Here is an 18,449-nt window from a genome sequence, read left to right as displayed (position 1 = left end):
TTCTTGCTTCAGAAATGTTAGCTCACTATCACATTGCTGTTGTCATTAGACCTTATTCTCTCAGGGTTCTGATAGTGGCCACTTCATGATGTTGTGCATTTTACCCTATCCCTTACACTCATAGTGCTGACCAGTCTTCTGTCTTTATGATCCTTCATTTAGTTTCTTGATGTCTGGATTGTCATTCCCGGGATGGTCTGAGCAACCTTTGGAATGGGTAGTTTAATTCCTGGCTTCACATACTCAAAGAAAGTAGGAGCTGTCAGATAGAAGTGTCCTCCAACTTCTTACTGTACATGTTAGCAAACTGCAGCTCTGCCACTCACCACACCCATCCTTTCCTTCTCTTGCCTCATCCTCAATGTCCTTCCTCAACTCACAGAACAGGTCCCCTCCCTTCCAGTCTCACCAGGGAAGTTGTGCTGGGGATTTTTTCTTCTTTCTCTTCTTTCTTCAACTGCCCTCTTTCTCCTAGATTCTTACCTACAAGACTTACAGTCATTACTTTTTCACTTGTTTTCAAGACCTTCCCCTACCCACATTGCCTCCTCAATCAAGCATACTCTCCCCTTTCTCTTGATGTCTAAGCTTCTTAAAAGAATTTCTTCACCTCAACCTAATTCATTATGATTTCTGTTCCTGCCCTACTATCAAGATGTTTTCTGTAAGGTCAATAACAATAACCAGGTCAATTAGAAACTGACTTTTTTTTTCATTCCTCGCATAACTTGATCTTTCAGTTAAATAACATAGGATTTACGTGGTTTCCCTTCTACTTTTCTAGTCATAGCTTCTTAGACTTCTTGCCAGCTTATCCACTTTGCCCTCCCATTTCTTTTTATATATAGTTCTGCAAGGCTCTGTCTTAAGTCATCTCTTTCTTACGTACTTTTCCAGACATTCACATTCATTCCCATATTTTTTTTTTTTTTGAAGGTCTGGGATGGAACCCAGGGGCATTCAACCTCCGAGCTACACCCCCTGCCCTATTTCTTATTCTTTATTTTGAAACCGGGTCTCACCGAGTTGCAGAGGGCCTCACTAAGTATCTGAGGCTGTCCGCGAACCATGATCATCTGGTCTCAGCCTCCCAAATGCTGGGATTACAAGCGTGCGCCACCACACCCGGCTCTCATTCCCATAATTTTAATTATAATGTAAATACTGATAACTCTAACAGGCCTACTTCATTTTGTAAATTAGCAAAATAATTTTTCACGAAGGACAACAGAGTAAATATTTTAGTTTCTAGAGGCCAAATTGTTTCTATTAATTTTTTTCATCACAGTGTGAAAGCAGTCGTAGGTAATATGCAAACAAATGTGTATGTGTGGCTATGTTCAATAAAACTTTATTTACTAAAATAGGTAGTCAGCCATATTAGATCTGAAAAACACAGTTTGCTGACTCCTTCTGTTTTAGTCTCATATATCTGACCCTGTGCTGGATATCGCCACTTTGATGTCTCAAGCAATTCAAACTTAGTATGTTTGAAACAGAATGTGAATATTACTCTCAGTGTGACTGAATCTTTAAAATTTTTCTCAATCTCTTTGGGAGTGTCAAATCCACCTAGTTGACCAAATAGTAACTGAGGAATCATCAGAGATAATTTTCTCTAATCTTTACATCCAGCTTTATAACTGCTAGCTCAAATCTACCTATTTCTCTTTTAGCTCTGAGAGTATTTCTTACTTTTCCCTGAGTTATTGAGCACCTCCTAGGTGGCAAACAACATGCTATTCTTTCACTATACATTATTTCATGTGGTCCCAATTCATGTTGTTGAAGTTGGTGTCATAACCATGTTGCAAAGAGAAATACTAGCATATGAAACAGAACATCCACAAATTGGTAAGACCCACCAGTCAGACCTTCATCATTAGAATCCCTATGCCTATATTCAAACACTACCCAACAATTAATTTCCTTGATAGGCTCTGACCTCTGTATCTGGACTCCTCTATCCCCCTACTGTGTCTTCATATTCAAGTGTCAATCAAGGATTAAAAAAGACCTTTAATAAAAGGGTCCAGACAGGGATGCAGACAAATGGCAAAGGAGAACCCCCATCTTGCAAAGGAGAAGGGTTTTTCATGGCCGATTGAGGGAAGCATCTAGAAAAATACTGTTTTCTAGCTTAGGAAATTAAAAAAACATAATGCTACTGAGAAAAACAGGGAAGTCAAAAAAGGAAGTTTTTCGAGAGGAGGAGTTGGTATTAATTTTGGATTTAGCACATTAGATGAAGCAGGGTGTACATCCAAAATTTACTTTCTGCAGACTACTTAAAAAGTGAGGTGAGGGCCCAGAGAAGTGGAGGGAGAAAATGCACACTCTGAGAGTCATTAGACAGAGTTGGAAGAGCAGAGATTTAGATGTGCAAATTAAGAAGCACCCACAGTAGAAGGCACAAGAGGTAAAGGAGGAAAAATTATCTATTAAAATGTGCCCAGTGAAAGGGAGATGGAATACCAGAGGGTTATCAACCAATACCAGAGCCCATTCAATGTCAGGCTGTAGAATCCATCAGATGAGGAGCACCCCTGCCCAAGGCTTAAGGCTAGGGAATGGGGGCGGAGACCCAAGTGTTATCCTTTCCTTTTCCTGGTGACTGTGCATTTGTGCAGCCTCTGATAATCTGGCTCTTCCTATATCTTTACTGATAAATTTCAGAACATATTTTCTACTGCTTTGTGTTTCTGCCCTCCTACCTCTACCTGAATTCATTCTTATCCATTGTCTCTGTCTCTCTGTCCATCTGTCCATCTGTATGTCTGTCTCTCTCTCTCTCTTTTACACACACACACACACACACACACACACACACACACACACACACACACATTATATCTTCTTCACTCTTTTTCTTCAATCTTCTGTAACAGTAATAAATTCCCCTAACTTAGATTTGTAGTAAAACTCCTCAACACCTTAACAAGGCTTCTACACAGCAGAGAAACAAGGAAGCTCAGAGACAGTCTGCAGAAGGGGCTGAAGTATTTGCAAACTATTCATTTGACAACGGACTACGATCCAGATTACACAAGGGGCTCGGAAAATTCTTTGAAAACCTCCAATAATACAATTTAACAATGGACAAATTATATGAATTAGCATTTATATAAAGAAGAAGTACAAATAGCTAGCACATATATGAAAAAAATGCCCAATACTCTTAGCCATCAGGGAAATGCACACCAAAACCACAGTGAGATGTCATCTCAGCCCAGAGAAGGCTATTGTATATAAGACCAAAAAAATCAAATTCTGGCTTGGATGGATAGAAAAAGGAGCCCTTATATACTGTTGGTGGGAATATAGATAATATGGCCATTATGAAGAAAAGTATAAAGATTTCTCAAAACAAGTATAGTTTTACCGCATGATTCAGCTATGCTGCTTCTGGCAAGATGTCCAAAGAAAATTAAATCATCATACCAAAGAGATACCTGCACTCCCATGTTTATTGGAGATCAGCCCAGGTGCCCATCAACAGGTCAATGGATAAAGAAAATATGGTAGATACACCAGATTTCATTATTGTATTATTTAACTATACGGGAAATCATTATAACAGAGTATTATCTAACCATAAAGAAGAACAAAATCCTATCATTTGTAACACAATGAATTGAGGGAAATAAGCCAAAAGGAAAAATGCTATTCATTCTCTCATGCATGTGGAAGCTAAAAAGAAAGTTGGTCTGGATGTAGAAACGTGGCTACTAGAGGCTGGGACAGGTAAGTGTGAGGGGAAATTGAGGACAGATAATGGATACTCAAACAGAAGGAACATGTCCTAGGATTCTACAGTACAGTGTGGTAAGTATAGTTCAAAACAACCTATTATATATTTTATGAAGAATTAAAAGAGTTCTCTTCGGCTGTGTCTAATCTGCTATAACATGTATCCATTAAGTTCTTAACTATTATTACTTTCTTTAACTGTTTATGTTTAATGGGCCATTTCCCTATAAGTTTTACTTTTCATCGTCATGTATTTTAATTTACATTATCCCTTAATTCTTGTGATACATATTCTGTATGTTCTGTTTTCTGTTAAAGATAACAGAAGCTATCTTTAGCTCATTAACTTGTATTATTCTTTTTAATATTTGAGATAAACTCTCCCATAGTTTCTAGTATTTTTAGTGTTGGAGTTTGCTAGTAGCCTCATTTGTTTGGTCTGGGGTGTGTGTGTGTGTGTGTGTGTGTGTGTCTGTGTGTGTGTGTGTGTGAAGCTTCTGATCATGAAGTTTGCTTCTGAGAGCGATATATATTTATAATTTTGTTCCTTTGTGCTCTGTAGCATCATTGGCATCTTCCAGGTGGGGCAAATGCCTTCCTCTCTTTCTTTGTCTCTATGGTTTTTTGTTACTTTCTTTTCATTATTATTCCACCTTCCTTTTAAAAGTTTGGTTATATGTCTGAACTTTACATTTCAAAATAGATTTTACCCACCATTCCAATATCCTTCTAGTTGAAGGTTGGATCTTGCTCATCAGACAGGCCACCCTTTGTGGGGAAATCTTTGCATTTAAATGGTATTCCCAAAATGAAAATAAACCTGAACAAAAAGGTCAAGAAAGAGGAAGACATCATACACAAAAAGAGTAAGAAACTAGTAAAATATGTTAAGTAATTATTAATATTATAGCTATGGATTTTAATATGATAGAAAGACAGGTGAGAATGATTTCTAAAACAGACTGTAATGGCATAAAATGGCTGTAATAAGCAAGTATTGATAGAAAACCAAACAATATTCTAGGTCACTTAAAAAAACTTGGAAGTTTTGTTCTACTATTGATATAAAATTTTAAGTGTTTGTGACCTTCCCCTCTAAAGGTTTGAGACCTTTATCATACCTCTATTACCTTTGCTTTTTGCCAAATTTATAAGATGTATGATATTTCACTATTGAGTATCTCTAAAACTAGAACTGTTTGCCAAGGAGAGAAATAGATATGCGTAATTTCATGACTTTAAAATTTGTTGTTGTTGTTGTTGTTGTTGTTGTTGTTGTTAAAGCGTCCCCTTTAACTCCAGAACATCCCTCAGCTTTATGATTTTTAACATCTGTGGGTTGGGATCCATGTCAAATATTTGAGATTTCCCAATCCATGGACTTTGGTTTCCTGTTTTGCCATTTACCATGGCAGGTCAAGAAAAGTTTGCAATTCTTTTCAGAGAGATAGACTTTGAAACGAGAATTGACTACATTTCAGGTTTTTTGGTTTTTTTTCTTCTGTTGAGCATTAATATTTTTTATTTCAATTTTTTTCTAATATTCATCTACAAAATTTCTTCTTACATGTTTATGTAATGCATTTACTTTTATTTTGTTTACACATCTTAAATCCTGTGTCTACTAGGCACAGAGCAAGAGAAAGGATTCTGTTAATAATTCTTCATTTGCCCATCCTAAGAGTTACTCCAGGGTAGACTAAGAATTATTTAGCTTTATTGGGAGTGAGGAGAAGAAAAGAAAGAAAAAGAAAAAATTCAGCTCTCATATATTTTGTCCACTTAGGCAAAATTTGTCAAGTTTATACAGATGGTTATACAGTTGTGTTTAACCATCAATTGTGTTGGAAAAAAAAAAGAATTTCTCATACAAATAACTGCTCTGTTTGGTTCCTTGTTATTTTCACACTTCTCTTGGCCTTTCCACCATCCTGGTCTCACCAGGCCTGAAGGACTAGTACCGTTTTCCTTATTTACTATCTCCTACTTATCCCTGGTGTTGAAAGCCTTAATGAGCAAACACAGGGCTTGTTTCATTCCCAACCAATCATGGAACAGTCATTTCCTTGCAGAAAAAATTGGCTGAGGCAGAAAAAAAAAAAAAAAAAGACCCAGAGAGCAAAACAAGTTCATCATGTGCAGCTTGGCTTAAAGACACCTCCTTTCAGAAACCAATCTGGGCAAGAACTGCTGGAAAGAACCACCTCTTTAAAGAATAAAGGAAGAAACAGCCATAACGTTGTAATTGCCTCACTAGATAAAAAGAGAACCGCGGTTTGGCTGTATTTCCAGAGTGCATTTTCAAATTTTCCTAACAGTAAGTAAAGCTTTGTGTTTTTGTACTGGGCCAGATATGTGGGTGGAAACTGCAAAAATCAATCTAACTTTTCAGATATTTCCAAATACTTACATGTTTCATGATGAAGACTTAAAGACTAAAATTTTCTATTTTTTTTCCTCCCCCAGCCAACTTTGAACCTGTACATGTAACAGTAGATTAAAAGAGGAGAGTAAAATTGACCTTTGTTCTAGCTGAGGGAGAACTGCTTAAATATTATGATATGCAAATTTAAGAGAAGAATTAGATTGGGCAGTTAGAAAAACTGAAAATATGGTTTCCGTTTGTTTATTTTAAAAGATTTGGGCAAAATTACTTTCCCATATAGTTTCTTTGTTTTCTTCTTTTTCATTCAATCATTCGCTCTTTTATTCATTCTTTCTTTTATCTCTCTTTTTTTTAATAACACGTATTTTGTCATTTGTTTCTTGAATGATTCTAGGACTTCTGAATTGAAAACATTGAACATGTTTCATTTTTTCTGTGTTTCTGAATCCAGTTTCGAGTAATTTTAATCTGGTTTGTTATCCCACAGCCTCCTTCTTTTGTTAAAAGTTATTCACTTCAATGGGAAGGTAAATGCTACAGGAAATATATATTTTATTTAGTTTGTCTCTAATGAACATAATTTGTTATTCAGATGAATTTCAGTAATCAGCATTTTGATGTTAGTTTGATGAACTCTGAGATTTTTTATTAAAACACAAGGAACAAGACAGGACTATTTAATAGGATGAGATATATAATTTAATTACACTTTACATTGTTGAATTCTGTTTTAAAAAAAAAAGGTCAAAACTGTGAAACTATCTTATAGACTCTGGACTCTGATAATTTTTTCCACTGTAGTACTTTATGTTATTGCAAAAATGTGAAAATGATCGCTTTACCTCCTCTCCTTCACTCATTTCCCCAAATAGTTTAGGGTGAATGTAATTGAAGTGAAATCTTAGTAATGAATTATTGCTATCATATTTTAAATCCTTTCTTACAGTTCTTAAAGGTAGTAAATATTTTATCAAAAATGTAATCACATCTTCAAAATTGTATTTGTTTGTTTCTAGTTTTTTTTTCTCTTTGTTCACTAAAGAACAGGCAAAATGAGCGTAAAACAGATAAGCGTGTATCAGCAAACTCGGGCACTTCTGCACAAAAATGTCCTCAAGAAATGGAGGATGAAGAGAGAGAGCTTATCGGTATGTGTGAAAACTAGCCTCTTCCCACAGTTAGCACTCTACTTTTAGTGTATTGCCTAATCATTTCAAATATTATATTTTAATTAGCAGACTGAGGTTGTTTCTGGTTGTATTTGTTTCTGTTGTGAGAAATTCGCAACAGTTCCTGAACAATAACCTAGGATTGTAAAGATTAAAAGAATTCCTCTTATTTAAAAGAGGGAGGGAGGGAAGGAGAGAGAGAGAGAGAGAGAGAGAGAGAGAGAGAGAGAGAGAGAGAGAGAGAGAGAGAGATAGAGATTAAGTTAAACATGGTGGTGCACACCTTTAGTCCCTTGGGAGGCTGAGATGGGAGGGTCATAGGTTCAAGGTCAGTCTCCGCTACTTAGGGAGGCCCTCAGCCACTTAACAAGATCTTGTTTCAAAATTTAAAAAAAAGCAAAAAAGGCTGGGGGTATAGCTGAGCAGTAGAATACCCCTGAGTTCAATCTCCAAGATGAATAAATAAGTAAACAAATAAACAAGCAAACAAATAAATAAATAAATAAAAGAATAAGTGAAAATGTAAATATGTGCTAAATTGTGGGAACTGCCAAAGCCACCAACCACATGTTATACAGGCATGGCCAGGAAATAAGAAAATCTCTGCCTAGCATGAATTGAGACATTCTAGTTTTGTGTTCTTAGACTCGAGTCTAGTCACTTTCTACGCAAACATTATTTCCAAAGTTATGACAAAGTGGCGTGAATGCTCGCTGCAAGTAGCTTGCCCAGACCTCAGTGGCTCAGCACAGCCAAGGTTCATTTTCCACTTTTGTCACAGTCTCACGGTCAATAGTCCAAGAGAAGTGGGTCATCCAGAGACCTGGGCTTGTTCCTCTATGGGTCTTGCCATCTTTCTAGGCCATTAAGACCTCCACGGAATCTTCTGCATCCACTCAGAAGATCTCTGAAAAGAGATAGAGTATGGAAGACCATGTGAGTGTCCTCAAGCCAGGCCTGGAAGTGGCTCCTGTCGCTTCTGTCCGTATCCATTGGCCAGAATGCAATCCTTTGGTTCCACTTAATTTTGGGAAGTTGGGCATATAGCCCAGCATTGTGTCAAGGATACTGGCAATGCACTAGATTCCACTTCTTATTTCCTTTACTTTCTGGTACAAGAATGTGATACTGACAAAAATATTGCTATTTGCTGTCATGGACTGTACCTGGAATACTCAGTACATTACAACAGCATCTTGAATTGGCTGTCCAAGCTTATGGAGGGTATCATCCTATTAAGTATCTGCTTAGTTCCTAAATGGATTCTGAAGTAGTTCATGGTTGATTACAAAATTTTAGTTATAGCATCTGAGAATGTTACATGTGGCTACAAGCTCAGTTATTTATCTCTCATTGGATAATTTGCCGAGAGGGGAGCAAAGAGAAGCCAGCCATATGGCAAACATAGTGTTTGTCTTCAACAGTTCTTTGGTGTTGACTGACTTTAAGGGCAAATTGTATAATCACATTCTTCTTACATATATATGTATGTATGTATGTGCGTTTTGTAGGAATGGGGCTTCCCAATACTTCTAGGACTATATATGGCTCTGGTTACAGAAATAAGAGATGATATCCATTTTTCTGAAATGCCTCCTCAAGATCTTGGAAGGATAGATAAATTTAATATGTCTTCTTTAATGGTTGCATATATGCCCATCTCTAATATAACCCATAAGATAATGAATAAAACAGAATCTACTCCTTTTATGAAAGGTAGGTATACTAATGGCAAGAAATAATTACTGATGTTAATTTATATTTTATAAGGTGTATATATTCTAATTTGAAGTTACAATGATACATTCTACTAACAAATTAGGCATCATGATAGCATGTAATTTGCTTTCATTTATTTCTTTTTCTTTTTCACACAACAATTAGCCTTTATGGGGGATCAATTTAGGGAGGCTTATATTTCTATTGTAATTTAATGAAACAACAGATTTAAAATTACATATCTGACGCCAGGCGTGGTGGCGCACGCTTGTAATCCCCGCGCTTGGGAGGCGGAGACAGGAGGATCACACAGGTTCGAAGCCAGCCGTGCTGGCTTAAGAGACCCTGTTTCCAAATAAAAAATATAAACTAGGTCTGGGAGTGTAGCCCGGAGGTAGAAGGGCTTCCAGGAACCCCGGTACCACCAAATAATAATACTACTACTAATACTACTACTACTAATAATAATACATATTTGCAGAATAGTGACCAGGAGAAACATAGCATTTGTCATTGTGTATGTTTTTAACGTGAAAGTATACTGATTAAGATTTATAGGTCAGAAAAAATATCTAAGTAAAAGATAAAGTCTGGTTATTGAGAAATTATTATTCCTTATTTTATAGCTATGAAAAGAGGAACAATCTGAAAATTATTTTTTCCTGCTTATAGTATAATTTGTAAACATCTTTAAACGGCTTCATTCTAAATTAAGTCGTGATGTAACCTAGATAAACAAAATGTATTTCAGTTATGGGAAAGTGGGGTATATTCTGGCTTTTTACTCTAATACTCATTTTCTAACAAATGAAATTTCTGGTTGTTAGAGTCACTGGGTTATCTTGGTTCCTGAACAAGGCAAAGGTCATGTAAATTGGCTTTGCTTTAGTAAATTTGGAATACTCAGCTGACTAGTCACTACAACAATTACCTCTCTTTTTTTTGAATCATCATTCTCATGCTGACTTATCCCCAGCATATTTTTAATGCACCTACAACTTGCCAAACACTTTGTTCTCATGTCTATCTCTAGATTCTGGAACATAAAACATTGAAATAAAATTTCCCACCTTGCTCTTTAATTCCAATTTTATTTAAGTGGAAAAATGATGATCTTAGTGGAAACCTAATAAAAATGTATGATGACAATTGAGTATCACATTTTGTTTTGGCGATTGAGTATCACATTTTGTTTTGGCGAAGCTCTGTAACAATTTCCAATGTCTGTTTTTTTACCTTGTGATTCACAGGAACAAGAATTATTGGGGTATCAGATGCAAAACACATGGATGAAATACTTCTACAGAATTTTCCGCACTCAGCAGGGATTGTCTTTAGTGACACTTTCTCTTACAAGTTAAAATTTTTGCAAGGATATACCATTCCATTTGTGAAGGAGGAAAGCTTTTCAGGTAAATTTTCACTTAGCCTATCATTATGACAACCTTTCTGTTATCATCAGAAGGAACAGGTCAGGATTGGACAACAGAGATGCTTTGAACAAGAGAGATGTGGAAGGCCTTGCTAAGAAGCCGAGGCTAGCTGCGAACCTGCGATCCTCCTGTCTCAGCCTCCCAAGTACTAGGATTACAAGTGTGCGCCGCCATACCTAGCTCACATCTTTCTTATTTGTGAATTGCCTTCATCACACCTCATTCAATGGTGCTTCTTCTTTCCTCTGTGCTTACAGATCACTGCACAGACTCAGATGAGGAACCTTCATGTAAACTGACCAAATACTGGACTAAAGGATTTGTGGCTTTACAAACTGCCATTAATGCTGCTATTATAGAAGTAAGTGCGCAAAGGAAAGTTCTAATGTGTAATGTAGATGAACCCCAGAGGCATAGAGATTATGAGGAAAGACGGCCATCTTAGTCCATTTGTGTTGCTATAACAACATATCCAAGACTAGGTTATTTATAAAGGACAGGCATTTATTTCTCACAGTTTTCGAGCCAGGAAGTGCAAGGTCAAGGTGCTGGCAGGTTCAGAGTCTAGTGAGAGTCCCTTCCTCATAAAGACAAAAGAGAAAAAATTTTTTAAAAAAGGAGGAGAAAGAGACAGGAAGAGGAAAAAGAGAAGGAAGAGGAAGAGAAGAGAAGGAGGTGGCTGTGTCCTCACAGGGCAGAGTATAAAGGCCCCAGCAGCTCTCTGTAGCCCTTTGATACATTACTAGTTGGTTCGTAAGGGTGGTACCCTGATGACTTAACCATTTCCAAAGGCCCCACCTCTTACATCTGCAAGGGAGAAGGCATCAACGGCAAACATCGAAACCATAGCAATGCTGTGCACTCAGAGTTTCACAGGTTTCTATGAGGAAGCAGGTATTTAGACAAGGGAACACACTGCTTGTTTTTAAGCTTTTAATCTTAAAGTGGTTCTAGGATCACCAGGAAAATGCAAAAACAAGGTACAGGGAGATCTATTGTCCTATTCACACAGTTTCTCCCCGGGGGTGACTTCTTACATAACTATAGTATGGTATTAAAACCAGAAAATTGCTATGAGTTAATAATCCAGGACACTTTATTCAGATCTAACAATTTATGTCCTTTAAACAAAGGTTTGTGTCGGTTTACATCCTCCTGCAGATCACAACCGATCGCTCTGTGGTGGAGAACTTGATGTCCGTGACTGCTGTAACCATGAAGACGTTACCTTTTCTTTCTAGAAGTGCTTTTCAAAACGAGCTGTTCATTGTATTCTGCTTGCTTTATTTCTTCCCACTTACATATTTTGTGTCACTCAATATTACAAAAGAGAGAAAAAAGGATAAAAATTTGATGAACATGATGGGCCTGCAAGATGCAGCATTTTGGTGAGTGACTAACTCAAGCTCCATCCGTGCAAACTAACTCGGTATGCATCAATGAACAGGGAAATCATGAAACAGGGAAGACATGTCATAGCTATTGGTGGTGCTGCACGCTTGTAATCCCAGTACTTAGGAGGCTGAGATAGGAAGATACAGATTCCAGGACAGCCTTGGCAATATGGTGAGACTCTCGGCAACCTGATGAGACCACGTTTCAAGATAAAAATAAAATAGGGTTGCAAGTATAGCTCAGAGGTAGAATATCCCTGTGTTCCATCCCCAGTACCACATATACACACAAAAGAATAGCATGGCTTGAACTTGGTATGTCGTCTTCTTTTCCTGTTTGGTGCTGACTTCTTGATTTAGTTTTTGTTCAATTGGCCACAGAAAGTAGTGATTACAATATTTCGGGCCCTTATCTTGTGTCAGGAATGTCCAAAGCTGGCCCCGCCACAGAGGCACTGCGATCCTATTTGTGAACAAAGGAAGTACAATGGAGACTGAATGAGAGAGTTGCCCAGTGTCAAGTCGATGATGGTACTTGAGATGGGACTCCAGCCCAGGAATCCTCATTGTAACTGTCCTACAATACAGGTCATGATCTGCCCACAGTGGCCAGCTGGTTTCTCAGAGCTTCTTCATATTGAAGAAGGCATAATGCCTATGAAGGCCAAGTTGTGTGCAGGGGGTTGGCCACCAGGCTTGTAATTTTTGGAGCAAGTAAATACCATATATTAGAGTTAAATAAGCTAGCATATGGAATGTGCCTGGGACATATAACATGTAACTGCAGAAAGGGCTTAATCAGAGCATTTGCTTCACTATAATAATACTTATATTTTGCCCCATGACACACATAATTTAAAGTAATTTAGATATACATATGTGTATTTATGTATCTATTTATATCATAAGCAAATTATAAATATCCAAAGCTGGCCCTGCTTCAAATAATTGTATAAATAAAGACCTAGCAAAAAAACAGAGGTGAGACTAGTAGATAAAAAGCAAATCCTACAAGCCCTAAATTCCCAAGAAGCTAAACAGAGATTTTTAGGACTACCAGTGACAAAATCTATACTGCCCAGAAAAAAAGGGAAAATAAAAGGAAAGATGACTTGTTTATTTTACTCTAAAAGAAACATAGCATTTTTATACTGACTCCTGGGAGATACTTCTCTATATAGTCCTCATATTAAAAAAATACTATTTATGCATATGAAACTATCTGGAATGGATGAAGAAATTTAAATTTAACAATCCTTTGCAGCCATGTGTTCCTCCAAACTAAATTATGGTCTAGGACATTTTTTATTTTCTACAAATATATCTCACTAATAGAAAATCTGAATTCTAATATACATGAATTGTGAAATAGAAAAAGAAGAAACCATGTCTTAAATAAAAAGGGAAAAGAATGTATTATGGGACAGTATCTGACCAGCCACCTGCACCCAGGGAGGCACCAGTCAATACCATATTAAAATTAAAAGGTATTGTATATTTAGGTGTGGATTCATTCTCAGAATGACTCTTAGCATGCATGTAACCTAAAACTTAGCAAGATGAATCTTATATACATTTTTAAATCTAAGAAGGAAAAAGATTTTCAAGTGTTTCTTCTAATTTCCAAATGTCTACTGAAAATAAATTGTATGACTTTTTGTTACTAATGCCATAAATGTGAAATGTCATCTATCTATCTATCTATCTACCTATCTATCTATATCTCTCTCTATATATGTATTTTTTGTGTGGTAGTGGGGTTTCTGGAAGCCCTTCTACCTCCGGGCTACACTTCCAGACCTATTTTTACATTTTTATTTGGAAACAGGGTCTCCTAAGTCAGAGTGCGTGGCTGGCTTCGAACCTGCACGATCCTCCTGTCTCTGCCTCCCAAGCGCGGGGATTACAAGCGTGCGCCACCATGCCCGGCGAAAAATGTCATCTATATTTATACTTAAGTATGATGCCTGAGCTGGGCATGGTGGTGCACTCTTGCAACCCCAGTACTTGGGAGGCTGAGACAGGACAATCACAAGTTTGAGGACAACCTCAGCAATGTAGCAAGATTCTCATACCTAGTGAGATCCTGTTTCAAAACAAAACAAAACAAACAAAAAATGGCTAGGGGTGTAGCTCAGAGGTAGAATGCCCCTGATTCAATCCCTAGTAGAACACACCAAGAGGATTTTATAGGGTTATTAACATCTGTCCCCGCCATCTCTGCAGCTGGTTCCTTTTTTTCTGAGTAATGAATTAATTTCTATCACTCTCCTACACAGTGGTTTTTCAATTCCTACCTAAAGTTTCCTTCTTGATTCAGGAAGTGAAAAGTAAATTCTGCAGAGTGTGTTATGTCTTTGCAAAAATGCTGATGCTTTCCAATGCAGGCTGAAACACTGTAATGACATGAAGTCTAAACTAACGTCAAATGAGCAGTAAAACCATCATCAACGTGTGGTGATAGGATGTTTTGATGTAAGGTCCTGGTTTTCATGTATGTGTTCTATTGTTCAGCTATGGAGTTCTAACTGAGTTAGGCAATTGTGAATTAGAGAAAAGAGCTCTGGAGAGAGACGAGGTCTGTAGTCTCACCTGTGCCTTGTAACAGATTTATCTTGTGACCTTGGGTCAGCTTATTAACTCATAGAAGGATTGCAGCCTTCTTTTCTGTAAAATGAGAAGTCTGGATGAAAGCATCCTATTGTTTTGTTAGATCTAAGATGGAATGATATTTCTGAATTAGTACTTCATGGAAATGTGAACACTAATTAGCACATCTAAAGCAAAGCAGATATAAAGGTGTACCGTCATTTATATCAGTTTGAGGGGAAAATCATGAACAGGAATAGGAAGAATAAAATGAGCTTAGTGAAGTTATGGAATTTAAATTTTCGACTAACAACAAGAGTGGGGGATTGTCTCTGGAGACTCTCAAGAATTATACAATTATCATCCACACTGGATGCTTGTAGAGTTCCTTGTCTGGTCAGCATCTATTAAATTTCCTCTTAATTCTCTAACTTGAACAATTTAATAAAATCTAATAAAGCCAAAGAGACAAACATGCTGATCTTCTTTAATTCAACAGTTTTACCTTAGAGATATTCTTGTGCATTTTCCCAGAGAAGACAAATATGAGAATATTCTTGGCAACACTGTAATAAGGAAAAAAAAAAAGCCAATCTAAATATCCACGGGTAGGAAAACACTAGGATATATTTGAACAGTGAAATAATTTTAATAGTGTATAATACTGTGAATGCCAACCAATAAAGGCAAGTTGCAGAAGAATGAATGCAATACTGTTAATATAATTTTTATACTATTTGTATGATTATACATGCAGAGCTGATTCTCAGCCTGTTGGTATCAGCAAGGCCATGCCATTGTTTACAGTCATCCTTTCCCATTGGTTGTTGCCTGTACCAACGTTCAGTATCTGTCAACTCTGTGCTTCAGGCAATGGAAATGTGTGAGGATTATCAACAGCATTTGTAGAATGGTGGTTACCTTTGTGGGAGAAAGGAGGAAAATTGTGATGGGAAGATGGGTGCACAATGGACTCATGGCAGAGTGGTTATATTATAGTTATCAACCTATTACAGGGGCAAGGGTAATCGTTACATTATTTTTCATAGGTTTTCGGGTGTTTAAATGTTTTCTTAATAATTTTAACAAATTTATGTCTCTATTTAGGCTCTCCTGGGGTTTAATCTATGCTGGCTCCATCTGCATTCTTTCCATATTCATTACAATTATCATAACATCTGCCGAAATCATACACATGACTGGCTTTATGGTCATATTTACACTCTTTTTCTTATATGGATTGTCTTTGGTAAGTTCATTTATCAACACTGTCGCCACTTCAGATATGAGCTATGTGTAGCAAGTGTTAAGGCACCAGTAGCTTAGTACAATTGCTTGCTTCATGCCTAGTGTGCGTGCGTATGTGCACACACATGTGCAAGTCCACATGCTTGAGGAAATCTGTGTATGTCAAACCTTAATGGTATAAACCCAAGTAAAACTGGACCTCTCTTTTGTACAAACAAATGAAATAATGCATAAAAAAGAAACAATGACTTTATTTATTTATTTGCGGGTCTGGGGATGGAACCCAGGTGCATTCAACCTACAGGCTACACCCCTGCCCTATTTTTCATTATTATTATTATTATTATTATTATTATTATTTTTATTTATTTTTTTGGTGGTACTGGGCATGGAACCCAGGGGCATTCCACTTGGAGCTACACCCCAGCCCTATTTTTTTAGTCCTTTTATTTTTATTCTATTTTATTTTTGGTGGTACTAGGGGTGGAACCCAGAGGCTTTCTACCTCCGGGCTATACTCCTAGACCCATTTTTATATTTTATTTGGAAACAGGGTCTCACTAAGTTTCTGAGAGCCTCACTAAGTATCACTGATCCTCTGTCTCAGCCTCCCAAGCGCAGGGATGGATTACGAGCTTGCGCCACCATGCCCGGCTATTTTTCATTATTTTGAAACCGGGTCTCACTGAGTTGCGGAGGGCCTCACCAAGTAGCTGAGGCTGTCCACGAACCGCGATCCTCAGGTCTCAGCCTCCCGAATGCTGGGATTACAAGCGTGCGCCACCAAGCCCGGCGTGACTCTATAATTATAAGACTTTTCTAGATGTTTACTGAAGATGTTTGAGGGTTGACACTCTCTCTCTTCCTACAGGCCCTCAGGCTATGGTAGCCACGCCCAGAATCTGTTCTCCTACTGTTCTTCCACTTTGCTCAGCTCACTCTTCCCTGAACAAGGGCTCTATTTTCTTCTGTCTTCCAGGATGTTTTCTGCAGAGGTGTTGTAGATAGATGCCCTTCCTTAGTACATTCATTCAATCTTTCCAAGTCTGCATTTTTGCCTTATCTTCAAATCTTCCAGCTCCTTCTGAAAGCAGGGCAAATAAGGATCCCCTTTTAAAAAGGGTTGAGTGCAGGACAGAATTACACCTTTAAAATCTTCATCATCCTTACTGATAAATATGTTTCATGATATAAAGATCCTTAGGACACCACCCAGAATGCTCAGTGAACTAAAAACCTTTAAGAACCACACCTCTTCTCTCTTTCAGCTAGCTGTCACGTTCCTGATGAGCGTATTGTTGCGGAAAGCTGTCCTCACCAACTTCATTATCTTTCTCCTGGTCCTCTTTTGGGGGTTCGTGGGAATGGCCGCTTTTTATAAACAACTTCCTTCATCGGTGGAATGGATTTTGAGTATCTGTAGTCCTTTTGCCTTCACTGCTGGAATGACTCAGGTAAAACCATAGTTAACAATCTCATTATTGAGCTTTCAAAAGAACTTGATACTTCCTGACTGTTTATGTATTTTCTTATTTTTTATTGTGACATTTGCTTCATTTGGGTGGTCTGTTACCAAACCAACAGATCTTTTTTTAAATATACTTTTCATTGATGCATGGTAATTATATATTACAGTGAGTTTCAAAGTGATACAAACATCTACACACACAATACAATACTTCATGTGTTTCCCTCCAGATAATGGACACTATCTTCAATCACGAGCTTTTACTCGAACTGATTTTTCTATTCTGAATCTAAATTTGAAAATGTTATTACATTATGAAAAAAATTATCATTTCATAAGTAAACTTAAATTTAAAAATCAACTAGATTTTTGTTGCTCAGATGTTTCTTCTTCTTCCTCCTTTTTCTCCTCCTTTTCTCCCCCCACGTTCTCTTCCTAGATGGAAATCAAACCCAAGGTTTCATATATATACTATGCAGGCACTCTTATCACTGAACTATGTCCCTATATACAATATATACAACAAATATCTTGAGGTACAGTCCCTCCTATATACAGATATTTTTTCTTCACATAATGAAAGCATTATGCTAGTCTACTAAATTTTTTGTGCAAATCTGTCTTTTCTTTTATTTTTTCTTTTGTGGTACTAAGGCATAAACCCAGGGTCTTGTGCATGCTTAGGCTAGCACTCTACCACTGACTCACAATCCCCAGCTCATGTAAACCTATTCTTAAAATTTTTCTTTTTGCAAACTACGATTCCTTCTAAATTTTATATACCATTTGTTGCATCAGATATAAAAACTTTCAAAGCATAAATGTGCAGATGTTAACAAATTATATAAAATTACATAAGTATTAACAAATAATTATAAAAGAAATCAAAGTATTCCTGAGCTGGATTAAGAATTAGAATGTGGCTTTCACTCCAAAGTGTCTCTAAACACTCCATCTCACTAAAGGGAAACATTTTACGATAAAATGCAAAATTTTATTTGCTGTAATAATAATTTAAAGGAGGAAAGTTTTTTTCATTATTGTCCTAATCAGATTCTTGAACCATTTCTCATATTTCTTCTAAATTTTGTGTGACATTGTTGCATCAAAGAGATATTTTGAGATATTGCAGTGACTCTAGGAAAGCAAGCAATTGAGTTCTAATTTAAGTTTCTGTACTTAAAACATAGTATTTTTTAAACCAGTGTTTCCAGCCAGGCGTGGTGGTGCACACTTATAATCCCCGCGCTTGGGAGGCGGAGACAGGAGGATCGCGCAGGTTTAAAGTCGTGC

At 37.1% G+C, this 18,449-nt stretch overlaps 1 protein-coding gene across 1 annotated transcript in view; it reads left to right on the top strand.

Annotated features, from left to right (window-relative positions):
* Nucleotides 1-7,188: 7,188 nt before the first annotated feature.
* Nucleotides 7,189-18,449, top strand: part of LOC308275762 (uncharacterized protein) — a gene marked incomplete at both ends in the record, with an annotated part of 129,455 nt that continues 118,194 nt past the window's right edge. Inside the window, 7 exons of the mRNA XM_080714115.1 lie at nt 7,189-7,284; nt 8,817-9,021; nt 10,275-10,436; nt 10,715-10,818; nt 11,619-11,845; nt 15,548-15,689; nt 16,957-17,142. Coding sequence (XP_080570241.1) covers nt 7,189-7,284; nt 8,817-9,021; nt 10,275-10,436; nt 10,715-10,818; nt 11,619-11,845; nt 15,548-15,689; nt 16,957-17,142 — 1,122 coding nt within the window. The remainder of the gene's footprint in view (nt 7,285-8,816; nt 9,022-10,274; nt 10,437-10,714; nt 10,819-11,618; nt 11,846-15,547; nt 15,690-16,956; nt 17,143-18,449) is intronic.

Source organism: Muscardinus avellanarius (assembly GCF_963383645.1).
Source record: "Muscardinus avellanarius genome assembly, chromosome: 16".
NCBI lineage: Eukaryota > Metazoa > Chordata > Mammalia > Rodentia > Gliridae > Muscardinus > Muscardinus avellanarius.
Note: the sequence above shows the minus strand (reverse complement) of the source record. Positions and strands in the feature narration are given on the sequence as shown.